The sequence below is a fragment of the Xenopus laevis genome, chromosome 1S (assembly GCF_017654675.1).
Source record: "Xenopus laevis strain J_2021 chromosome 1S, Xenopus_laevis_v10.1, whole genome shotgun sequence".
NCBI lineage: Eukaryota > Metazoa > Chordata > Amphibia > Anura > Pipidae > Xenopus > Xenopus laevis.
Genome location: NC_054372.1, coordinates 41,377,198 through 41,404,605, shown reverse-complemented (window position 1 = coordinate 41,404,605; position 27,408 = coordinate 41,377,198). Strand labels below are relative to the sequence as shown.

At 34.0% G+C, this 27,408-nt stretch overlaps 1 protein-coding gene across 2 annotated transcripts in view; it reads right to left on the bottom strand.

Moving 5' to 3' along the window:
• Window positions 1-4,379: 4,379 nt before the first annotated feature.
• Window positions 4,380-27,408, bottom strand: part of fstl5.S (follistatin like 5 S homeolog) — a 251,175-nt gene continuing 228,146 nt past the window's right edge. The window contains exons 11-16 of one of the 2 annotated variants that reach the window (XM_041579533.1): window positions 23,745-23,771; window positions 21,737-21,855; window positions 19,957-20,106; window positions 14,832-14,939; window positions 9,034-9,158; window positions 4,380-6,731 (exon numbers count right to left, since the gene is read on the bottom strand). In XM_041579533.1, coding sequence (XP_041435467.1) covers window positions 6,029-6,731; window positions 9,034-9,158; window positions 14,832-14,939; window positions 19,957-20,106; window positions 21,737-21,855; window positions 23,745-23,771 — 1,232 coding nt within the window. In that variant the 3' untranslated portion in view covers window positions 4,380-6,028. The remainder of the gene's footprint in view (window positions 6,732-9,033; window positions 9,159-14,831; window positions 14,940-19,956; window positions 20,107-21,736; window positions 21,856-23,744; window positions 23,772-27,408) is intronic. The other variant, XM_041579534.1, reaches the window with a different exon arrangement.

The window sequence follows — 27,408 nt, the reverse complement described above, 5'->3', positions numbered from 1 at the left end:
TTTTCAAGGGGTTGTTTTTTCACTTATGCGCAGTGGAGGTGGGAGAAGGGAGGGAGGGGGCGATGACAGGCAATTAAGGGGGCTTGTTTATTTAGGGTGGGTTTTAGTTAATTGAAATCTTTATCCTGAAGCATTTTGACCGCCATTGGTGGAAATTATTTCTCCAATGTACAGCAAACACCACTACTACAATCACCAAAATTAGACACCCCTAATAAGCTTCAGTTTTTTTGACAGCCCCCCATCATCAATAATCTTCTCCTTTTTAACAAATGTACTCCCCCCCACGCTACTTATTTGTATCTTGATAAAAAACATTTATCTTGATTCTTTATATTTATCTTTACTGTACTTCCTACCCACAATATTTATCTTTATTTATATCAATATATTTATTTATCTTTATATTATTTATGTATATCTTTATATCTTTATATTTATCTTTAATGTACTCCCCACCCACGATACTTATTTGTATCTTGATAAAAAACATTTATATTTATATCATTCCTTTTACCCACTTTTCACTTTTCTGTACATCTGTTATTATTCCTATAAACACATTCTCAAGACATTTCACATTTCAAAATAAACAAATACATTTCAGTAGTGTCATGAGGCATTATATTAAAAAAAAAACCTGTTCAATAACCTTACAATAAAAGGAGAAGAAGAAAAATCTCAGGAAGGATTTTATATTTCCCAAGTGAACAAAACAGATGATCTGGATTAAAACACATTTTGTAAGTGGGTATAATTGGCTGCATCTGACTTACATTTTATAACAATATTATTTTTCTGTTTTAATTTCCTTTTTTAAGCTAGAACCAGTAAAGTTGTCAGCCAGTGTTATTTTCTGTCAAAATGCATTTAGAAATAATGTGTTTTAAATGGATCTTTATAGTACAATCACAAGGACTAGTAGTACTTTATTATTTTCCCTCATTTCTCTACACTTAGGGGCAGATTTATCAAGGGTCAAATTTTCAGGTAATGGGAGTTTTTTTAAACTCCCATCAACTCGAAATTCGAATAAAAAAAGATCAACTGAAATTTATTAAAAAAAATGTAATTTTTTAACTTCAAATTAAAGTTAATTTTTTAATTTTTCAAAAAAAAACTTTTGATTTTTCAAAGTCCAACAAATGACTCCAAATGGGTTCTAGGGGGTCCCCCATAGACTAAACCAGCAATTCGTCAGGTTTTAGATGGCGAATAGTCGAAGTCCAATTTTCAAAGAGACAGTACATGATAAAAAAAATTTCAAATTCGAATAGAATTTGGACTGTTCCCTAGTCAAAGTACACTTAAATTAGCTCAAAATTCGAATTTAAAAATTACATTTTAAAAGATGCTACTAATCTATTTCTTTCAATTCTGTATACGGGAGATAAGGATGGGCACTTTAATGTTCAAAATTAAAAATCGGACGTTGTGATAATTTCATTGTCATTATGTATGTTAAACTATCCTGACAATGGATCTTTACTATCTTCAGGATGTGCATTTCCAAATTCCTTGTTTTTGTCTATGTTAATTTTATTTGTTGTGAAAACTAAATAAAAACATATTTAAAAATTTTTTTTAATTTTTCAATTCGACCCTTGATAAATCTGCCTATTAGGCTCCCTGTTTTTAAACTTTTTGCCTCGTTTTACAAAGTTCAGTATTAATTTGAAATTGTGTCCTTGCAATGACAAAGTGAGGGCACATTAAAAATACACAAGAACTGTGAACTTTAACTAAATTAAATACATCATAGCCACCCATACTGTACTTTCAAAGCACTTGAGTCTCATTTACAACATAAACAAATATGATAGAGGAATATAGAAGATAAGAGGAATAAATCATTTTGCATTTACCTTGAAATAAACACAGCACCAAACTGATTTATGGATGACTGTCCTGTTTTATAACTCTGTCAGCACTCTCAGACATTTCTGGGCAGCTTATTGGGTATACTCAATCATTGCATGTTATTGTGTGAGGCAGAAGCCATGACTATATGGTGTGTGTGACTGTAAGAGTAATTCAGATAAAGAATGGCCACACCAAATTATATTGTTAGACTTTGAAGGCAGTGCCATCACAGGGGACATCATGAAGGTATCAGGAATGGCATGACTGTTTTTCATATTTAAAAAAAGATATATTTTGTAGTCAACTAGAGACCATTAGTGATTGAGCTTGAAATCATTTACACAGAGTGAAAAAAACAGATACAGTTCAGGCACTGTCAATCAAACAAAAAGTGAAAGAGTAGTTCTAAAAGAATAAAATCAGAATGTACGTTTTAACTCCATGGTCATAAAGAAAAAACAAGGAATTATTACAATAATCCAAGAAACAAATGATTATATTTAAAAAAAAAAGCTTTGGTTGTTCTCACAATTTTCTCTGTTTGTTTTCTGTACATTTTGCTTTGGTTTTTATGTTTCACCCAACCAGCTGTTGCCATGTCGAACATAATGATTAATCATGCTCTGTGCATATAACAAATTGCCCATTCGCAAATAGAACATAAGCAGTCATACTAAAGGTTTTAAGAATATTATTCCTAATGGTATCTTTTTAATATTGTACCGTGTTGACACAGATCTCTGCAAAGTGATTTAAATAAATTACAATGATCATAACTCATCGCATAAGCAGACAACACCTTCAAGTCAATATTTAGTAGTTCCATTTTTGGCAGCAATTCCGACCTTGAGTCAGTGTGGGTAGGGATTATCAGATTCTTATCTGGACATTGCAGCATTTTTACATTATTTCCCACTGCTTAAACTGTCAGTTTACAAAGGGCTTGTGAGGGAACATCTTTTTTCAAGTCCCTTATGGGCCAGATTTATTAAGGGTGTCAAAATTCACACATTAAAATTTGAATCCCTCAATTCAAATATAAATTTGATTTATCACACCTCGACCACCTAAAACCTGCCAAATTCACTTACAAGTTAATGGCAGAGGTCCGTTGAACCATTTGAATATGTTAATTGCGTTCCTGACATTCAAGGTTTCTTCGAAGTGAAAACTTAATTTGAATTTGATTGAGTTTTCGGGTTGGGACTATTCGATTGAATATTAGACATTCAAATTTTTTGAGTCATGAGTATATTCGAATTTATTAGAGTAAAAAAAAATTCACATAAATTTGAAATTCGACCTTTGATAAATCAGCCGATATCTGTTGGATTAAGATCTGGACTCAAGGAAATAAGCATTGTTTTAAGCCAGTGCTGTCCAACTTCTGTGGTACCGAGGGCCAAAATTTTACTGGCCTATGTGGTGGAGGGCCAATAATGGAAGTCAGTGTTGGCCACTCCCCCTTTTAAACCACACCCACTGTACACCACACCCATGTTACCACAAGAACTTTTAAGATCATATCCACATTAACGGTGGTAGCACACCGAAAAACCAAATGGTTGGTGCATCACTCCTATGTGAAAAATTTAAGTAATGTTAAATACCAACTGTTGTGGTTAAATTTGGTTTGCCACAAACACCATAAATGCACTATATTTCAACATGAAAATGTTACATGGTGGATAGAAAAAATACTCAATAAATGATTGTGCTTATTTTTATGAAGGTTAAAGGGGACCCGTCACCCAAACAAAATTATTCCAAATCATATTTTATCATGTTAGTCAAGCAAAATGAACTTTAATTGCACTGTATAAATTATCTGAATATTGTTTCCATCAGTCTGGGAACTCATAATTATAGTAACCAGGAAGGAGCCATTTTGTGGACACTGTTATTAAGGAAAGCCTTGTATCATCTCAGAATCTTGTTTGTGCACCAGGAGACAGGGACCCAATGTCCATCCTCATGCACTGGTTACACAATTAAATCGTTAAGAGAGCTGGGGGAATGTGGGGAGAGCAGTGACATCTAGGAAGTGCTGAATGGAAAATGAAAGTAATTGTTTGCCCCGCCTCTATGCCTAGGCATAGAGGCGGGGTAGGCAATATTTGATTGACAGCTGATATTTTTAAATGAGTTTACAACAGCTATGAATGCTTTAATAAAAAAAAGAAATTGGCTTTCATGTTTAATTTAAAAAGGACTTTTATTATACAGATTTTTATGTTCGGGTGACGGGTCCACTTTAATGTGCTTAAACAATTTTGCTTGAGGTGCATACTATTTGGCTGTAGTCCATCAAACAGTATTATACTAATACAGAAAGCCAACTTATTGATTGCTTCATTAACCTTTAAACTTACTGTCATAGTATGTAAATGAGGGTGCAGGTTAACTTGATCATATTTTCATAACAATTGCTTAAGATAAAATAGGCAAAAAAGCAAACAAGTTAAAAACATAATATTCTATTCATTCCAATCCATATTCACAATGGAGTACAATGCTTAAAACATAAGGGTTTATTTTCTTTCAAGCATTTGCTACATACAGAACATCAACATGGTGTCAGTAGTAGAACAACAATGTAAAAGTGACAGACTAGTCAAGTAACACAATTAAAACAAATATTACACAGTTTATTTTGCATTGGAGATGCTTGTAAGGGAACCAGGAAAGGATACATGTTTTTTTTAATTCTAAATTCAATTGATTCCATTAATGCCCTCAGGTTAAGGAAATATATATCACTTACCTTCCTATTATGGTACTTAAATCTAAAATATTCTGTGAATTATATAATCTATATAATCATACATTCTAGTTTATTTAGCCGTTTATATCACAAAAATGCTCTCTAAACCTTAAACTGATAAAGGGTATATTAAGTGGTATAAAAATGTTCCTAATCCTGCAAGTTTCTAATCCCATGTAGGTTTGTACTCTACCGGTATTGATTCTATTACAGACTATGTAATGTACAGTAGCTTCCTCCCCAATACCAGTATATTTCATACCATGTGCAAGAAATATTGCATTCTTTAAAATGGTATCCCAATTGTTCATGTTTTCTGCATTAGGTTTAGCTTGATTTATTGATTAAAGAGCAACATTTTGCAAACCATTAATAACATATTTGTAATCTCATTCAACATGGGTGATAAATGTAAAGTTTACAATGAATTCTGCTCAAATCTAGAAAACATGACATTCAAAACAGAGCATGGGTTTTGGTTGATCTTCCCACGACAAAGAGCTATTACTTTAGCAGTAATTATAATTTCTCCCATTTTGATTATCTTTAATTCTACATATAAAATAATGGCATGGATAATGTTATATTTTAGGTGGCAGATCATTTGAGTTCATTTGTACATTGTATATATTTGACTAATGATTAATAATGGAAAATCATTTCAATTCCCAGTAGCTGAAAATATTTTTTGATATGAAACACCCCATATTTTTTTTACATAAAAGATGTTGTTGAAAAATGTGCATGTCTGTTATAAATACCGTTTTCTGCATCTAATGTAATCTACATGAAAAATTGTTCAAGAAGCAGATGAAAACTTTCTAAACAAACTTCACAGGATGAACAGAAGAATTGTAGGTATAACAAATATTGTACAATTGTACAAAATCTTGACAGAAATTAGAAACGCTTCTTCCCTCAACAATGGATAGTCCCAGTAGTACTGAATTAAACATGTTGTTATGATTTTATGCTTCATACAAAATATTCCACCAAAGGCACAAATTAACTGGTGGCAAGATTGACAAAGTGTTTCAAGACCTCAGGACAGACATATTTGTTCTTTCAAGCAAAGATATACTGTACTTTTAATAAAGGAACTTTAGTTAAAATCGGTAGCTCATTTTCTTTTCTTGCTTTTTTGCTCACACATGATTATTTGAAAGCTATAAAAAGTTGCTGCAGTTATTCATTTTCAGTATGAATCCTAACTACTTTTTATGAAACCCCTTTTTTATTAAACATACCTATTTATCTATATAATGAAGATTGCTATTTGTTGGAAAATTATTTAGACTGCATGAATGATGTTTAAAGCTTAAAGCTCTAAAAAAAACTTTACAAGGAAAAAAGAAAAGAAAAAAAATTGTGTCTTTATTGTATCTTAATTACAGTTAGTTTCTATGGTTCTCCAACCCAAACAATTGTGTTGCCTTTCTCAACTTCAGTTATCTCACAGTTTAATTTGTTGAGTCGTCCATCTAAGATAAACAGAGATTCCTTGGAAGGTGTCATCAAGTATTGTCCGAAGAGGCCACTCTCCTGGATAATCCTATTTTTAGAGTTCCAAGGCCACTCTTCTAACTTCAATGGTTCTTTTAGGCTTTTTACCATTTTAACCTTTCCAGATGACAGCTCAACATAGAGGACATCAGTTTGGGTACTGGAGCTTGCATAGACATTGTACTGGTGAGCTTCTAGAAATGATGATTGAAAAGCTACATCAGATATATGTAAATTAGTGTGAATGTCGAATAATTCCTGAATCTCTCCTTGAATTGAGATGATCTGAACTTTCATCAGTCCTTTGACATCATCAATGCTGACAAGATAGTGACCATCTGGAGAGATATAAGGGGCACCAGTGACATCTTTATTATATCCAATTACAGAATCTGTCACACTATCCACTATGACTTGAGGAACAATAGCTCCAGTGCTATCAGGTTTACATTGGATAAAATAATAACCCCCAAATGGAGTGTAGGCAAGAGACTGAGGAATGCAGTTATAGTCCTTTAAGCTTAATGTCTTGATGTATGACATTGTTTCCAAATCGATTTTTAAAAGAGCCGGCTCATCTTTGTGGAGAATAAATCCGTATCTAAAAGTAAATAAAAATAATTTCATGTTAAATTGTTTGTGCGAAATGTAATTGGGGGGGTGAAAGTAAATGAGCGATATACACTAGAAAGCAAATGTTTTGGCTTTTTCTAAATAATGATGTTAGTTACATGGGTACAACACACAAGCTAAGCCAACCTTAGAACTGTGTAATGTTCCAGCTGGAACTCTGCATGATCAGGGTGAAGAGGCTATGTTTCTGTACAAATTGTTGTGCAAATTTGTTATATTTTGCTTTTGTACTAGTAATATTTTGCATTTGTACTAGCAATGTTTTTTGAAAAAAGTGAACACTACATAAACACAAGATAACGTATAAAATGAAGTAATATTTTTTGTGTTACATTATTTTTAGCCATGCACTTGATCACTTTACAGTGACTGCTACATACCTTAGTACTACCCAGCTTCTAAAATATAATACTTTTCTGCTCTATATACAGCTTTACTACTTGTCTCTTTCCTCTTGTTAACTAATTTGTTCAAGCCAAAAATTACCCAATGTTCCCTTGGAGATAAAAATGTATAACAAGGAAACTACATTGTACTAGTAATATAATAGTAATAAAAGTGTCCCTGTTCATTTAAAAGAAAAAAAAAGATGACATTTTAATTTAGTACCTGTAAAATAAACACATTTGCATTTCACAGTATGATGTATTCAAAGAGTGATTAGAAGACGGTCCTTAGTTTGGCAAGTTTATCTTTATGTTCAGTGAGAGTACAGCAATGTGACTTTTATTTCAAACAGCAAACAGTCATCTCCTTTATATTTCCTCAAAAATTAGATGAATGATGAATGCACTTATACCTGTGTGAGTGGGGTTTTGCTATGTTTATAAATATATGCACTTGGAAAAGGAGTATTTTTAGAGCTGTCTGTTGATATTTAATTGCCAGGTTTACCAAAAGCTGAGAAACATTCTTAATTCATCTCACATATGAGAAATTAGTAAACATTTTTTATTTAATTTCTCGCAGTGAGAATACGTCCATGAAAATATTTCTTAAGGCATTACATTTGCACAGGTTTCAAATGAATGCTTTTACTAACCCAGCACAATAATTCTCCAAAAAGTAACATATATGTCTTGAAAAAAGACACATGTCCATCAAGTTAAACCATTTGTCTACTGTATATAAAACCTGGCTACTTGCTAGCGGATCCAGAGAAGTGCAAAAAAAACCTTTCTGAAGACTATGAAGTTCTAATTGGGTGTCATAAGAACTCTGCACCACAGAATGTGTGGCAACTGATACAGAGTCCAAGGACAAGGAGCATAAACATCTCAGAGGAGCTTTTAAAGTGTGTGGCTACCCAGACTGAGCCTTTGTCAAAACAGCAGCAACCAAGCCCAACAGGAACACCAATAGAAATAGCCGCCCAGAGACACATATAGTAGGTAAAACATAGTCATCCCATATGTAACTGGAGTGTCGGAGAAACTCAGGAGAATTTTCAACAAACACCACGTCTATGTATTTCAAACTTAACAACACACTCAGATAAAAACTGGTACACCCAAAGGATCGAATGCCTAAAGAAAAACAAAGCAATGTGGTATACGCAGTACAGTGTAGCGAGGAGTGCACTGATCTATACATTGGGAGACAAAACAACTGCTCACCAAGTGAATGGCTCAGCATAGGAGAGCGAACTCTACAGGGCAAGACCCGGCTGTATTTCTACACCTAAAAGACAAGGGAAACCTTCTTTGCTGCTGACTGGCATTGCTTACTACAGCCAAGTTTATTATCTACAAGAACCCCAAGGTCCTTTTCAATTATGAATTTGCCTGCTGTCGTCCCATTAAGGGTATAAGTGGCTTGCATATTTTACATCAGAGGTACATCAGAGGTGCTTACATTCATCAACATGGAATCTCATCTGCCATTTGGTCACCCAGATTGCCAGTTTGTCAAGGTCTTGCTGCAAGGTTGTTACATCCTGGATGAAATTTATTGGGTTGCATACAGTAGTTTTGTGTCATCTGCAAACACTTTTGGGGTTATTTATTAAAGTCTGATTTTTTTCTGGTCAACATTTTTAAGGGGAAAACACAATTTTTCAGGGGGAAAAACTAAATTTTGTGATTTATTAAACTCTAAAGTCTGAATAAAAAAGTATTCCATCTCAAACCTGTTGAGGTCATGTAGAAGTCAATGACAGATGTCCCTCTTACAATAGGAAGATAGAACAACCTTACACACAATCAAACATTTCAGGACCACATGTCCCTTCCTCAGTGATTATATTGGTTAACATTAGAAAAAATAAGTACCTGATGTGACTGATAATGAGGGTGGTGTCAGGAATGAAAAAATCATCAACTCTGTCAAACTGCTTTCCAACTGGCTGTGTATGAATAGTATGATGTGAAACACTTCCACTGGCTTGCGTAATAACCTGCAAAGAAACAGAAATAAATAGTTAAATATAAATCTTCAAAAACATTGGTTCTTAAGATTCCCTTTTACGTTTTACATTTTCCTAAACAAAGGTGCATTGCATAAATGTTATTGAACCCTGTTAGCAATAAAACTACTCAGCACTCACCAGTTTCACTTTTTTTTAATGCAATGCTGCCAACACCTGCCAACAGTTTGTAGTAAACTAGTTGAAGAAACAGCCAAAACAGGCAGTGATCAGGCCCGAAACATTGCAACTTGTCACCGATCAAAGCCATGTGTTACAAATTAAGAATTTTTAAACTTGGAACCTGGATGGTGGTGTTTTTTCTACTAGTGTATTGCTGAACCCTGTTATCAATGTATTTAAATATCCCATTTTATATGTATCGAAAAAGGTACATTCCTTCGCACAAGTACCTTTTTATGCAATATCCTTACAATTTCTTTCTACATCCCCTAAGGGAAAAAAAGGTGACTGAAAAGAAGATATCAGCACTTAATTGGAAAGAATGAAAAAAAAAGTAACAAACAAACAAAAAACAAACAAAACAGATTTCCAAAACGAATGAATTCAATCACCCAGAGGAACACCCGGGGGGTTATTTACTAAAGTCCATTTTTTTCTGGTCAGACTTTTAAAGAGGAAAACTCAATTTTTCCATGAAAAAAAAAAACCTCAATTTCTTAACAATTTCTTAAACACCAAAAGCAATCTTACGCCACATTTAAGCAGGTGTGAAAGGTTCGCAATGCTCAAATTAAGATTCACAATGCAATAAAAAATTTAAAGTAGTATATTACTGTACATTGCTATATGCAAATGTTTTTTCTTATTTGTGCGCAAATGTGTGAATTTTATTACATTTCCCCCTTAATGTTTAATTTGTAACCATAAGCTGCACAATAAAGTCACATCTTTTGAGTTGAAAAAGTAACAACTGTCCATCAAGTTCATCTTTTCTGAGAGTATTTTGCAACATCCCTGACAAAGAAAGCAGGTTAGGAAAGATGACTCCGGAATATACACCTTTATTCACTTACTATTCAGTACTTAGAAGAAATAATTAAAAATATATGAACATTGCACTAGTTCAAGGTGCTGAATTAAAGAAGTATTAATTTTGTCGTGTTACACAATATTTTTCTGCTGATTTCTTTAATTTTGGAAGCTTGACAATGGCAGCTTTAAAGTAGGTTCCTGGATGTTTTATTGAGTATTATAATATTAAAGTAACAGATTCAATATGTAGTATATAGTTAAAGAGATTAGCTGAACAAAAACAAGAACAAAATTTGAACTCTCATAATTAGCAATAAGCTAAATTTTGCTCAGTGAAAAAGTTCACAAAACCACAAAATTTCTAAATTTACCAATGGAAAGATTAATATTTAAATGTTGTTAATATTCAGCTTTATTACCTTTTCTTGTGCAATTGAAAGAATATTCTTTCATAGTTTGGGGGTGCAATGAGGCTGTGACCACAAAATTCATACAGACAAAGATGTCCTCTGCACTCTCCCATTATCTATATATTAAGGACATTAAGGCTTTTTCCCATATGCCCTTTGATTGGCCCCCACTGAGATTACCTTATGGAATTGATGGGAGCTACAACATGTAGCTGGCCAGTGCTCTTGTATAAACTATAGCATAAAAAGGGAAAGCTGTGCTGACAACTAACTTTTAAACCATGAGGCTTGGGGGGTTATTTATCAAAGGTCGAATTTCAAAGTAATGTGACATTTTTTAACTCTAATAAATTCAAATGTACTCACAACTCAAATGGGAGGTTATTTAAGAAAAAACTGAAACGTCTAACATTCAATCGAACAGGAATGACCTGAAAATCCGAATCAAATTCAAATAAAATTTGAATTACGCTTTCCTTAGAAAAAAAGCTTCAATGTCAGGAAGGCTATTAACATCTTCAAATGGTTCAACGGACCTACAGTACGCCATAGACTTCTACATGCATTCGGCAGGTGGCGAAGTATGAATTAGAACTGTTTCCAGGGTTGAGGTGTGTTAAATCTAACATTCAAATTCGAGTTGGTGGATTTAAAATCGAAATTGTGAATTTTGACCAAATTTTTTTTAGAAAATTCGAATTTATCATACGAACCTTTGTAAATCTGCCCCTTAATGTCCTTAATTAAAAAAAACGTGTGCTTGTGAAATGCTACCTTTGCATTATTAAATGCAGGTCTATAATTACTTAGTTAGACACACTTATAACCTCTACACTATCAGCAAGCAAGGAAGTGTAACTGTCTGGGGAAAAATGAATATCGTAGCATATGCAATACCACAATATTCATAGAACTATCATGTAAAACACCTGTGCAGAAAACATGCAAATAAGAAGACAGCAAATCAGTGATTTCATTAACTAAGCCATATTAGCATGTATAGCGTTACTACACTAATAATTATGTTCTATAAAATGAAATTACCATAACCAGATAATATTTCAATTTCCATCTCATTATGTTAATTTTGCTATCAAGATAAGTTGAGCAGAAGAAAAATGTAAGCAATTAAAAGCAATATTTGTATAAGATGAGCTTGTAGGCTGTATTCAGTGATACTTAAGCAATATGGATGTGCAGCTCACCAGGTATAGTAAAATAAGTCAAAGGAGATAGGCAATGCATATAAAGGATACTTAAAAAGCAATAAGGATACTATAAGGATACAGAGAAATACATTTATGAAAATCGGTGTAATTTTAGAAGCTTTTTTTCTTTTTAGAATAAACTCTATATTGAAAAAGTTTGCTGTTTTTTATTATAAAATTCGAATACAAGAAATATGATTGCATAGGAAAAAAACGTGAATACCTCAAAACTATTAATTTACAAGCTCAAGCTAAAAAAAAACTACAGACAAACTTGAATAAATAGTTTTACATTAATGTCTTATGATTATTTTAGCTTAATAAATTCTTGATTTGAAATGAAAATTCAAGTTGACTTTTAGGAATGGAATTGTGGTAAAACCCAAAATTAAAATGTTGATAAATCAGTCCCTTAAAACACATTTCTCTCAGCAGACTACACTTAATTTTAGACCCAGCTGAGCAGGTGTTTATAGTTGGATAGATTCATGCATTCTTCACTAAGAGGATGATTTACTAACACTAAATTTTGATTTGTTTTTCTACAAAGGTTTTCGAGGTATTCGTATTTTTTAGCACATCATTCAGCGCTTTTTTTTAATTATTACTTTTTTTTATTAATTATTACTTTTATTATTCAGATTTTTAAATAAATCTCATGACATTCCTAGTTTTAGAGTTTGTGAGTTTACATATGGTTCCAAAAACCTCTAAAACCACTAAAATCTGATCTTTATAAAATAAGCCTCCATTTGAGCATTCTTCAGTGCCGTCAACTAATATGAGTGTCTGTGAGCTATGGGGGTGCTTTATTCATACCAATGGTTTCATCTCAATGAAAATGATGAGTTTTGTTCAAAATGAAATCGAATTTAAAGGACAATGAAAGGCAAAAAATAAAATCCCATTTTTACTTTATTCAATGAAAAAGAAACCTATCTACAATATACTTTAATTAAAAAATGTGTACTGTTTTTATAAGAAACCTGACTGTATGCAGTGAAATTCTCCCTTCATTTACTGCTGTGGATAGGAATTGTCAGACGGTCCCTAACTGCTGAGCAGGGAAACAATCATACTTATGAACAGCAGGGGGAGCCCCGAGTTTACTTCCCAGCCATGCAGAACTCAAGCAGCATTGTTTATGATGATCCCTAAGCAGCCCAGACCACACTGAGCATGTGCAGGGTCAGGGTCTGGTAAAGATGTTTAACAACGTTACAAGATGACAGCCCCCTGAAAGCATAAATCATTTGTTCGATTAGGCTTTGTGGTGCAGTACGTTCATGCTTATGTTTAGTATACAAAATACAGCATTTCTAGCCTTATTCTATTTTAGACTTTCCTTGTCCTTTTAAAATTATACAGTAATGTGTTCTTTATAAATGCTTGTTTCAAATTATGATTTGGAGAAAAATGACATGACATTTTTATTATGAAATAGTTTCCATGGATACAAAGTACAAATTTTCTCATATGACAATACTACTCTGCTCACACCAAAAAACTTTTGTGCCAAAGTATACTGTGAAAGAGATGAAGTCACTCTGCTAAGCTTTCTTTGGGGAACCTTTATTAAACTTTGAGACATAATCAATTTAATTGATATATGAAAAATATGGCAAGTAAAATCTGTCTAGTTTCTATAGAAGATATTTTCAGCCTCATTAATTATAAATGAAGCAATGTGATTTTTCAAAACCTATATCTTCAGATTACTCTGAGGCTGATGTAGTAACATAGCTGCTAAATTGTAGGTGCTAAATTGTGCAGGTCCTCAAAACTTTTGCTGTATGTAATTTTTCATAAACATATTTATTAACAAGCTCTTTGAAAATAATTCAACATTTGCAGTCACTAGAATTGCTGTAGTCTGAAGTATGAAGACTTAATTTATATATATATATATATATATATATATATATATATATATATATATACCACACCCAAAATTTTTGAAAAAGATTTTACTTTTCAAACATCAACTGGTCTTTCTCAAGGATAACAAACCAGACAGTAACCAACACAAACTGCTAAATACCCTCTCCCAGAAGTCTATGGCACCAACACTGGTTGTCAAACCAACCGCTATAAAAAATATGTTGAACCGAGTTTGGAATAGAAAAAAGCTAACACCAGTGTAATACAGAAAAAACCTATATACATATAAACAGTTATAAATAAAGTAGCAAAATTAAGTGCCAGAAAACATGTGTAGTTTGTACCATTGTTTATAAACAATATATCCAATATCAGGGGCGTTTCGGTGCGGCCTTTCTGATGCTGCCCCCCATACATAGTGCATACCATTTAAAGTACAGGAGCAGGTGTAGGGGGGCAGTATCGCTAGTGCAGAGAGCAGCTTACCAGGAGAGGCTTTTTTGCTGCCCCTGGTAACTTGTGTGCTGCTGCCACCTGAAGCGATTTTCTCAACTCGCCTCATGACAGCAGCCATGTCCAATAGCCAGGATCAAAGTCCTGGTAACTAGCATATATTCTTTAGCCTTAAAGGAGACATATTATGCAAAAAGCAAAAATGTACCAAGACATTAAGCTCTTTAAGAGATAGATAGATAGATAGATAGATGATAGATAGATAGATAGATAGATACACACGCCATTTGTTTTTTGTCACTTAATTTTCACTTAATTTGCCTGCAGTGGCAGAAAATGGCAAGTCTCTGGATGGTTTAATAGTTTTCTATTTTTCCATTGATCATAAAATATCAAAAAGTATTAGAACATGTTCTTGGCTCTTTCCTCTTATCTGTCACATATATAGCAGAATATATATATAATATATATATATATATATATATATATATATATATATATATATATATATATATATATATATATATATATATATATATATATATATATATATATATATATATAGATACTGTAAATTCTGCTCCCACCAGCTCCATTTCAGGTCATTTATGCCGACCACTGCCTGCCACATTATCCTAAGTCACCTGATTATTTGAAAAATGTAGGGCCCTTCACTGCAATGCTGGCAAATATATTATGATGACATAAATACATACCTGTAATGTGGCAGTTGATTTATTCATGTTTCCCCAGCTCAGAACCCAGACCTGGTCATGTGACTTATCATAGTGCAGTTTCACAGGAAAAGGGTCAGTGCTTACTATCTACAAAGAGGAAAGAAGAACAAATGTAAAAAGAAAAAAACACGGGGGGCTTATTTATCAAAATTCAAATGTGTGAGGTTTTTTAAAATTCTAATAACCTAAAAACCAGGGAAAAAACGTGCATGCAGTTAACTTGTATTCTACTAACCATTTTCAATGTCTACAAACTTTAAAAAAATAAAATCACAAATCACAAATACAAAATAAAAAATAAATCTAAATTTTTTCTGACTTCTACATGAACACATTTTTGCATCCATATTTTTAAGCTTTGTGTGCTAAATATATCTCTAAAATCTGAGTTTTAGAATTCGTATTTGTGAGTTTTAGGGCAAAAAAGAAATCAGGGTATACAGTAAATTTAAATTCAGACGTTGCAAAATCATCTTCTTAATACACATTTTAATGGACAAGGTACTTGCAATGTATATATATTTGGGTTTAAGGTATTTTTGAGAACTGAATGTAAGATGAATAAGAGAAAACACAAGTGAAAGTGAAGATCTTAATATAGTAAATGTACACTCTAGAATGTATAATTAGAATATCTTGGGAGATCTATGGGATCTATTATCCACAATGATTGGAACCAAATGACTTCTGTCTATGGTTCACATTTGGTTCATAAAGTTGCTGAACAGTATGAACTTTGATGAACAGTTATTGTATGTAACATTAAAGTCCCCAGTGACCAATCTTAACATCCTTTATATATCCTGACATTTGGTCCCTAATTTGATGATTTTGCATAAAACTAAGCAAGAAAGCAAGGTACAGTAAATGCGAGCATGAGTAACAAAAAGGCAAGAATATACAAGCAAATAATAACCACCATTACAAGATGACTTGAGTTACAAAATCATACAAAAATTATTTTTGTGAAAACACCATTATTATGACACAACCGCTGATACATCTTTACACGTAATATACTTTGAATTCAAGCAGATTAGTTTCTTTGTAATTTCATAGTCTGGAGAAAATGTTCATTCATTATTCAACAGCAGAGTGCCACTGCAAAATAATCTAAAAATGTGTAAAATCTACTTTGAACTATAAAAAGTTAATGGGTTACAATGACTCTTTATCCTTTCCATAACATGCCCAAAAGTAAATACATATAAAAATGCCCTTACATTCAGATTAAAAAGTTGTATTTTTCTCGCCAAAGCAGTAGCTGAACTTTAAAGGAGAACTGAACCTTAAAATCTGGTGCAGCAATGAATTGGTTTGGAAGAACAAATCTGGAAAATTCTTCGACAAGGCTGGACTTTCCTTCCCTTTTGATATTCCCTTTTGAAATACATATAAAAATGCCCTTACACTAAGATTAAAAAGTTGTATTTTTCTTGCCAAAGCAGTAGTTTAACTTTAAAGGAGAACTAAAGGTTAAAATCTGGTGCAGCAACGAATTGGTTTGGAAAAGCAAATCTGGAAAAATCTTGGACAAGGCTGGACTTTCCTTCTCTTTTGATATTCCTTTTTACAATATTCTAAAGGGTTTTCCATTTTATTTCTCTTATTGCCCTATGGGAAAAATGGCAACACATACAGTAATTCTGTATAATCCAGTTGTGATGATTTTGTAAGGTAAATCAATCTCATTGAGAACACAAAGGAAATTTACATATATAAAAACACAGCTAACCAAACCCAGGCTAATTTTCTATGGGATTGTATTTCATTACTTGTTTGTCAAAGAAGGTACCAGCTGGCTAATTAAGTGCAGCTAATTTAAACTAATGATATATATCCTCAGGATAATGCGCTAATGACTAGTTGAGATTGCTGATGACACATAAGTGCACTCTTGGGCTACTTTAACAAGCATTTTCTGCATCCCAGCTGAACCAACTTTCCTTTTCCACTACAACAATGTATATTAGTTTATTTGCTTTTCTGCTTTTTTAAAAGAAGGGGGCAATACTTCTAAATAGCCAACATTTATTTAAAGAAAAGGAATTGCATTTCTTTGAATAAGTGGAGTCTTATTTCAAAATGTGTTCAAAATTTAAATTAGTACAGTATTCTTTCTACCTAACTCTACTTATGTTGAAATTTAATCTTATAATGGAAAATGTTGGAAATGTAAAACTTAATTTCCTAAACATCTGTTACCACAAATTAGCACAATTTGGGGGCATGTATAATAAAGGAGCAGGATAAGAAACCAGACCTTTTTTGTCAAGCAAAGCACCAGAAGAAACACCACTACAGTTTACATACATTGGAGATTCTTCATTTATTTATTTTGAAGGCTAAACTGAAAAAATCCTAAAGGCTAGATGGTGCACCTAAACAACAATAGTTTTAAAGGCTTCACCTGCAGCAAATATATAATTTGAGATAAAAGTTCTTCTACTTTCATTAGCTGCTAACAACAGACAGCCGTTACCCTTCAGATAATGTTTTCTAAGATTCTTCTTTAACTCAAACATATTTTTCTCTTGCTCTTGCAGATTAACCATTTCCAAAATGTTCAGAACAATTCTGAACTGATATGTTGAACTCTGGATTTATAAAGTGACTGTGGCAAATGCAACGACTAAAAACATAAGTTCATTGTGACTCTTCCTGTTCTAAAATAGTAAACACAGATAAACATATGATGGCAGTGAAATAGGATTAATGGGAACAAATTAAAAGGATTATGATCTTCTGCTATTATCAACTGGAAAAAACACCAGTCATATCATAAAAATAGGCAATTTATATATTGCTTGTTTCATACACTTTTTAGGGGGTTATTAACTAAGCTCTGAATACCCGAAATTCCCCAAAATCCGAAAAATTCATGTTTTTTTTTTATAAAATTGGACTTTTAATAAAATCACTAATTTTTCGGAATTTATTAAACCCCACGAGGGCTAAAAAGCCAGAATATAAAACCACGGCATCTCAAACCTGTTTAGGTTGCATAAAAGTCAATGGGAACAGTCCCACTGATTTTTGGTTGTGTCGGGGGTTTCGTGCAATTTCATGATGTTTTCAGAGCTTTTGGGTGAAAACTCGAAAAAAAACAGAGATTTCGGGGAAAATTCATGAAAAAATCTTGAAAATCTGAGCTTTTCCCACAAAGCAAATTTTCGGGAAAATGTAATAATAAATAAGTGTTAAAAACCCAGCAGGTTAGATTGGAGTTTGTAGCAGCCGATATTCAGATAAATTCGGACCTTGATAAATAACCCCCTTAGTGTATCCCCCCCTGCTTGTCACACAGATATTGGTTGGTTGGTTCATTAATTGGACCATGTCGGCCAGTGCATGGTGCATCAGCAGATAAAGAATGAAAAGAAACCACAGCTCATCTTCAATTTCTGCTGTTTTGATTGGTCGGTCTGCACAAACAGAACAATAGAAAGTTGACCATCCCACATATGGTCCCTCATAAAGCATCTATATATTTGTACCGTGATCAACTGGATACATAATATATAGGATCAGCTAATATACAGCCCCCATAAAAAGTAGGGTGGGGCAGCTGTTGTTACATGGGAATTAAATCAAATCTTCATGTAATCAAGGTTGTTGTTTGTGTAATCATACATACACTATATCTGTACAGTCCATTTGAGGTAAATTAAACTTTACTGTACCTTTAATTACACAACACAACTTCCAAATTTTGTCATAAGTTTTGAAACCGACCTTGTACGAGTTAGTGAATCCCAGTGTTATTACAAAGAGAGACATAAATCCTGCCCAATCAATAACAACCCTATTTTCTTTTGCTTCTCAAGGTCTCGAGGTTCTTCTAGACTCCCTCCTAAGGTCAGGTTGGAAGTGACCACCCATATTCACTTCTAGTATGTGTTATCAATAAACTTTAATCTTAGAGCAGCATCAATGTCTCTTCAATTTAGCTTATTATTTATTTAGTATAATCATGGCCCTAAAAATCAGTATTTGTGCAAGGTAGGCAGGTGCTCATATAGTTATTCTCTTCCACAATGTCGGCATGATTATTCTCTTGATACAATAACTCTATTTTAAAACCCACAGACATGTCCAAGTAAAGAACCAAATTCTTGCATTCACACATTATAAAAAAAAAATTCACAGGTTCATCTTACAAGTTACAAATGCTGAGTGCTGTTACAACGCAAAACCATGATATATCTCTAAGCTCAAAACGTGTTAAAACTTCTAATAAAAAAGCTACTTTTACAAGGCCCTGCAATTTCCCAAACAGTGAACAGCACAGATGTAGCTGATGTAAGTTAATTTATTTCTGCAGGCTTGTAAGTTGAGGTTTACAAATCAGTTTAAAATGAGCTAGGATAATGATGGAATACAGTTTAAAGCCTATTGATAGGAGAAGACTTTTGACATCTAAAATGAAATATCTGTAATTGGATGACCTTTGTTGCAGCTGTAAGCAAAACAAAGCTAACCTTCCAGGTCAAATGACAACAGTTCCAGAAATCAAAGAAAGAAACTTGAAAATGTGTTGTATTGCTTCTATATACACTATTGATGTTGGAACAATTATGATAGTATGAGAGGTATGAAGGTGTCACTATGCATCAGTAATATCAAGGTACAACCCAGTGTGCAGGGAATCCTAAGCATTCTCATAATGCAGAGACGTGAGCAATACACAGTACCAACTTACAGGAGGTACAGCAATCAACTGCAGCTTACCGGCAGTTAGTTTAGTCATCAGGCACTATACTACATTTCTATGTATTTTTCCCTGATGTCAACAAAACAAAACCACAAAATGAATATATATTTCCTTAAAAGTTATGCTTTAACACTAGGAATCTATGCAGGAAACTTTCATGGAGTGAGTCAGACTGCATTGGCAGACTATGGCAGCAATAGTTCCTGTGCTGGTAATTAAAAAAAAACAAAACATAAGAGCCAAGCAGTCTATAAGAAGGATAGTATTTTCTGTGATTATTTAACAAAAAGTCTACTATATTACGAGACATAACATTTATAGTTACTGTAAATCATTCCTATCATATAAAATAAACAATACCATAATACTAATGATAAAATTATATTATACCTGTACAACTTTTTGTGTCTGTACATCAACGAGAACCACCCTGTTCAGATGAGGCTGTGCTGCATATATAAACTTATCTTTGACACTGACTGCAGATGCCCATTGACACTTCTGAGTTTCTTGTCCATCAAGTTTGGGACAGACTTCACCCTAGATGTAAAGAAAAGAATGTTCATAAAGCTTTTCAGGTTGCTGCATAATTGGGATTAATGATTTTTTTTGGGGTCATCAAAGTTTTTCCTTTCAATTTTGGGTTTGGAATATGTAATTGTTATTGGCTTACTATGACTTAGTATAATCTTCCTGCATTGTGTATTGCACCCATAGGTTCAAAGGATCACATAATAAAATGTTGAACAAGAGATTAACCCAGTTTTAAAAGAATAACTGTACTTTAAAAGCTAAGCATTTAAGTGATCAAATAGCATGCTTAGTCACTAATCAAGAAAGGGGGTGGGGTTTATAGATTCCCTTTAGTAAATCAGGATGGAAAGGAAAGCAGTTAAGAACTGAACAATAAAACATAATTTGTTCAGATAATGGAGCTGTACTGTCTGTACCATTAAACCTTTAAAATTTATAACAGTTTTATATTTTTTCATTTAGCCACAGCTACAATAGGATTACTCCAGGAAAGACTTTAGGCTTTTTTTTTTTTTACTGAAGAATACTGTTGGAATTTAACAGATTTCACCCCTCATCATGTCAGTATGTAACCTGAATAAACATTCATTCTGCGAAATAGATAATGGCCTGAGGATTTTGACACTAGTCAGTGTCAGTGGCCCACATAGTGCTATGGACACAGAAAACTTGTATTTATTCTGTAGTTTTATTTTGCAGACTAGTAGACTAAGGGACGTTTCCAGGCTTTGGTTTGCACATATTGAGCTTGTTAGTACAATGCCTAATGACTATGTACATTGTACAGTGCAACAGTCAACTTGTTTTAATGTATTTAAAAAAACTTGACCAAGAGAATTGACCTGCTAGCGTTTAAAAATTTTATTATATTTCAGTTTAAAAAGCAGCTTCCTCGTGGTCATTAATTTGTAAGGGTGTACTGTATGTCATGGTTCTGGGGCGATAGAGTAAACTAGGTTTACTTTGTAGATAATGGGACATTTTGTTTATAATTATTTGCAAATTGGTTTCTTTACTAGCTTGTGCCCTCATTAAAATGGTTACTTTTATATAGATTTTATTAGTAGAAAGTCACATTTAAATCAAATCTTTAAAATGCTTAATCACCACTCTATAGGTAGGGGATAAATACTCAGACCTCTTCTCTATGTCTTATTGTCATCAGGACTGTTTAAGAAATCAGTAACTCTTGAGATACATCAGAAGACAGACCTTTCATTCATTTATTTATTTATTTATTTATTTGTACATGTGCAGGTATGGGAGCCATCATTTGAAAACCTGTTATCCCAGAATAACGGAAAGATCTCCCATAGACTCCATTTTATCCAAATAATCCCTTTTCTCCATATTTATAAAACAGTTCCTTGTACTTGATCCAAACTAAGATATAATTAATCCTTATTGGAGGCAAAAAAGCCTTTTGGGTTTATCTAATGTTTAAATAATTTTCTACTGGTCTTAAGGTATGAAGATCCAAATTACAGAAAAATCCACTATCTGAAAAAGCCCAGGTCCTGAGCATTCTGGATAACAGGTCCCATAACTGTATTGAATTTGTGTATGAAGCATTTTTGGCTTATTTTATGCCTTTCTCTGTTAATGAACAACAAAACAACATCCACCATGCAGTTACCTGTGTACCAAATATTTTTTCACTGGCTTTAATGTGCCTCTGGTATTCACATTCTATAGGCTGGATCACTTTGATACCATCGCTATTGAATACATAAAATAAGTTTTCAATCCCGAAACCTTAAAGAGAAAATAAAATTACTAACATTACTTCAGGTATTTTCAAGTCTGTGTAAATGAATAGGAATTTATGAAAACAGAAACATCTCATGGTTTTCAACATTCACTAGCACTTTCTTTGGCACAAGGCTGTATACCTGGGATGGATCAGTGTTTAGTCACAGACACTGTCTTTAGTCACAATTCACTGCGGCACTCCATTCATGCACAAAAAAAAATCTACAATTTACAATATTGCATTCTTGATTGATTACATAAAAGCACTATTTAGCATTTATTTATAAAAAAAAAAGTGAAAATCCTAGCCTGACAACTAATTTGATTAATTTTTCTCTTAATTCTTTAAGTTCACTAAACAAACAAAGGAATTTAAAGCTTTGTCTCAGACTTTTCTAACCTGATGTTTTTAAGTTGCAGTTATAACAGAAGGTCACAGTTTACAAAAACTTTTATTCTATAAGGATAACAAGGATAAGGAAGGATAACAAATTACCTGCATAATTGAGAATCCCTTATTTATATAGTAATGACACAAGTTTGCAATGCTTTACAGTTTCACATCAGTCCTTGTCCCAGTCAACGTACAATCTAGTGTCCCTATCACATTCATATACTGTACAAGATGGTCAAATTTTACCATGGGTCCCAAAGAGGTACATCCAACCAGATGAATCCAGCAATTTTTTCACCTCTTATTGGAAGGGTAACCATTTTCAGGACCCATCCCCAAGTGGATGAGAGACTCCATTGAAGGAACTTGGACTTTGATTGAGACAGACTATCAATCTCTGGCTTTTGAGGAAATGTTTTTTTTAGCTTGAACCATTTACACATGCATAGTGATAAGCAAATCTGTCAGAGAAAAAAAGATTTGCAAAACTCCAAAAAAAAAAATCATGAAATGACCAAAATTTTGCGAAGCGAGTTGAAGTCAATGGGCATCAAAATTATTTTGAAGCGCAACAATTTGTACACATGCAACTTTTTTGCTCACATGCATTGGTCAATGGGCATCAAAATTTTGACGCGCAACAATTTTTACAATCGCAACTTTTTCATCCAAACGAATTAAGTCAATGGGCGTCAAAATTATTCCGATGCGTGGCAATTTTTACACAAGTAAGTTGTTGCAGCAAATCCATTACTGCCGAATAAATTAGCCCATCACTACACATCTAATGTGAAAAGATTCTTTGGTTTATTACTGTACTGCTAGTGCTGGTTCACTTTATTTATACAAATATAGTAAATAATAATATGTCACTAAATGCAAATTGTGGGTTTGCAAAAACTTGTAGACCTGATGCAGCTGGTTGCATTTCTGTCTAGATCAATAGATTTACCTTTAATCTTCTCAAAATTAATAACAGCCCTACTCAATTAAAACTGATAATTTATACAAGGCTTTGACTACGAATATTTTCATTCATCCAGGTCATGGTATATCTAATATAAGAGACTATATATAATATACAAGGCTTTCCTTCCTTCTTTCCACATATTTACCTCCACCTATTTAACCTGTTTTTCATAAAGCTTTCCTTTGAATATTTCTTCTTCAACCCTGTCCTTGTCTGCTTTTTTTCTAATCCCCTGTTCCTAGTCCTATCCTCTTCTCCCCCCCAATCTCTTAAAGCAAGGTGAAGTTGCCATTACAATCAAATATTTTTTCAGTTTAGATGTTTAAGGGGAGACTATAGATGCAACACCTGATTATGATAATAAAACCCATTGAAATATAAAAGCAAACATCTTATTGGTTATGTTTCTACTTTATACATCTATCAGTATCACAGCAGTTAGAATCCCTTTTAGAATTATATTGCACTAATATGAATCACTTAACCATTTTATTTTTAAATAAATCATAAAAGAAAATGGGTGAATACCTTCTTTTCGCCACAATATATTGGAAACTGCAGCATGTGGGAAAGGAAAACAAAACACAAAACAATGCAATGAATGGATGAACATGTAACATGATAATATATCTTTAGAATGATTCCCTCTATCATTATTATTATTTTATTATTAACATGTATTTATATAGCGCCAACATATTGCGTAGCACTGTTATGCTACGCAACATGCTAAATAAGACATTTTTAGCATTGGTTATTTGTACATTTAGTTAGCAATGATAGACTATCGGGGTTATTTAACAAAATCTGAATTTTTTTTTCTGAAATATACTCAGACCAATCCACACGGGTTATTTCCCCTTATTTTTCAATACATTTTCCCGAAAATTTCCTGTGTGGGAAAAAACTCAAATAAATTGTAAAAAATTTGTATTGTACGATTTTTTTTGGTTTTTGCCCGAAAACTACAAAATCTTTGGATTATTGCATGAAACTGAGTGTAGCTCAGGATATCTTCTGGACTTCTTCCATTGACTTATATACAATATCGGCAGGTCTAAAATGCCGGATTTTCGGATGCTGACTTTTTCCATAGGGTCCAATAAATCCTTTTATTTTTTTTTTACATTCGGACTTTAACAAATAACTCTCTATTTACAATATTATTTTGATTGACTAGTCATTTTTTGCCAAAAAAAAAGAAAGTATTAATTGTAAAATACTGTAGGCTGCTCTCTCAGAATAAAGTAGAAATGTACACTGTTGCCTAGTACAACATTTCTTTACAAAGCCATTGTCAGGTATTGCTGGGATTCGAGCCAGGGAACTTCGGGTTTCTGGCTCGATGCCTTAAAGGGCATGTAAAGTCTAAAATAGAATAAGGCTAGAAATGCTGTATTTTGTATACTAAATATAAACATGATTTCACTGCACCACTAGCCTAATGAAACAAATAATGTATGCTTTCAAAGTTGGCTACAGGGGGTCACCATCTTGTAACTTTGTTAAACATCTTTGCAAGACTAAGGCTGTGCACATGCTCAGTGTGGTCTGGGCTGCTTAGGGATCGTCATAAACAAAGCTGCTTGAGTTCTGCATGGCTGGGAAGTAAGGCGGGGGCTCCCCCTGCTGTTCATAAGTATGATTGTTTCCCTGCTCAGCAGTTAGGGACTATCTGACAATTCCTATCCACAGCAGTAAATGAAGGGATAATTTCACTGCATACAGTCAGATTTCTTAAAAACGGTACACATTTTTTTATCAAAGTATATAGGAGTTACTTTTTCATTAAAGAAAGTAAAAATGGGATTTTATTTTTTTGCCTTTACATGCCCTTTAACCATTTGACCAGGTAAGCAGCCTGTAGGGTTGCTTGCTATGTGTTACCTGGCCTCTGCAGTCCCAGCCCAGTTGCAACCTGATTGGCCTCTACAGCCCCAGCCCAGCTGCAGCCTGTTTGGCCTCTACAGCCCCAGCCCAGCTGCTGCCTGGTTAGTTGCAATCAGCCAATCAGGGCTGACTCTGCCCTATTTAAGGCCAGCCCTTAGAACACTCCTTGCCGGAGCATTGCATGGGCTCCCTAGTACTGTGGCAGCGCCCCTAACTAGGTTGTTCAAGCTCTTGCCCTTTTCCTTCTTATTCCTCCTTGCCTTGGTCTGCCTGTCCCTGTCTATCTTGTTTTACCCTAACGTGTTCATTCCAAGTCTTGATCTTGATCTGACCCTTGCCTGTTTTCATTTCCTATTCCACCTTTTACCTTTCCCTGACTTCACCTTGTACCGACATTGCCTTGCCTGTTCCTGCTTCCTGCCATGTTCTGTCTTGAACCCTGTCTTTTAGCTTCTCTTGTCTCTCACTCTCCTGCTATTCAGTCCTCTCCTGCTCCCCTGCTCCCCTGCTATCCAGTCCTTCTGTGCTATCTTGCTATCCAGTCTCCCTCTGCTCCAGTCTACTCTCATTTTTCAGTCCTCTCCTGCTCTCCTGCTATTCAGTCCTCTCCTCTTATTCTGTGCTCTCCTGCTATCCAGTCCTCACCTGCCATCTTGCTATCCAGTTTCCTTCTGTATCCTGTCCTCCCACTGTCCTGTCCCCCAAATCTACTCCCGCACTGTCCAATCTTATCCTCTTGCTCTGCCCCCCATCTACGCCCTCATCGTCCTGTCTGGTCCTGACCTTCGCCCACTCTGTCCTGCTTCATTCTGCACATGTTCCAGTTCGACTAAGTCCTCATCTCCCTGTTCCTGCCTTTCCTGTGTTCTGTGGACACAGTCAGTCCCTGCCTAAAGGACTTGCCTTCTCCCTTCAGTCTCTGCAGTGCCCCCTACCTAATCCTTGACAGCCATTAAAGGGAAACTATCATGGGAATTTTTTTTTTTTTAAATGAATCAGTTAATAGTGCTGCTCCAGCAGAATTCTGCTCCATTTCTCAAAAGAGCAAAAAGATTCTTTTATATTTAATTTTAAAATCTGACATGGGGCTAGACATATTGTCAATTTCCCAGCTGCCCCAAGTCATGTGACTTGTGCTCTGATAAACTTCAATCACTCTTTACTGCTGTACTGCAAGTTAGAGTGATATTACCCCCTCCCTTTCCCCCCCAGCAGCCAAACAAAAGAACAATGGGAAAGTAACCAGATAGCAGCTCCCTAACACAAGATAACAGCAGCCTGGTAGATCTACGAACAACACTCAATAGTAAAAACCCATGTCCCACTGAGACACATTCAGTTACATTGAGAAGGAAAAACAGCAGCTTGCCAGAAAGCATTTCTCTCCTAAAGTGCAGGTACAAGTCACATGACTGGGGGCAGCTGGGAAATTGACAAAATGTCTAGCCCCATGTCAGATTTCAAAATTTAATATAAAAAATTCTGTTTGTTCTTTTGAGAAAAGGATTTCAGTGCAGAATTCTGCTAGAGTAGCACTATTAACTGATGCGTTTTGAAAAAAACATGTTTTCCGATGACAGGATCCCTTTAAATTGTTAGGTTATCTTAAAGGAAAAGCAATATTGATAGTTCATTCACCACTCTATGGGACCTTCCTCTGCAAGGAAATGCCAAATACAGGAGTTTGCAACCTCAGTTTGCATTTATGTGTTCAATCACAAGTTGCTGCAAAAGAAGCCTGGTGCTCTTGGACTCAGGGAAGATATCTAATATACACACATCTAAAGTTGGGGAAATGGACAGTCCCCATGGGTATGTCTAGGGAGTCAAAAGGGGGCTGTGCCCTTAAGGTGGTGGTAATATTTTGGCATTCAGAAGTGCATATGGGGCCTAAATATTTAAACTCAGATTTTTCTGGTCAAGTCTGGGGAGAAACTCACATTTTTAGAGAGAAAAAAAGTTGAATTTTTTGTGATTTTTTTATGCTCTGAAGTTGCTAAAAATCTGAATCCAAAAATACGCAATAGTTTTTATTTGATAATCAGAAAAAAAAAAGATTTTACTCGAAAAGGTCATATGATTTGAGTGGCAAATTGGAAAAGTCACACTTTTGTTGCAACTTTTTCCCTGCTTTGGAAAAAGTATTGGAAAATTAAGAGGATTTGGGTTTGGTAGTTTGGTCAAATTTTAATTATAATAAGAAAAAAATTTAGATTTAGTAAATACCCCCCTAAATGTCAAACTGGAAATCACACAAGATAATGTACCACTTTTTTATAGTCCTAGTAATAAAATCAGCACA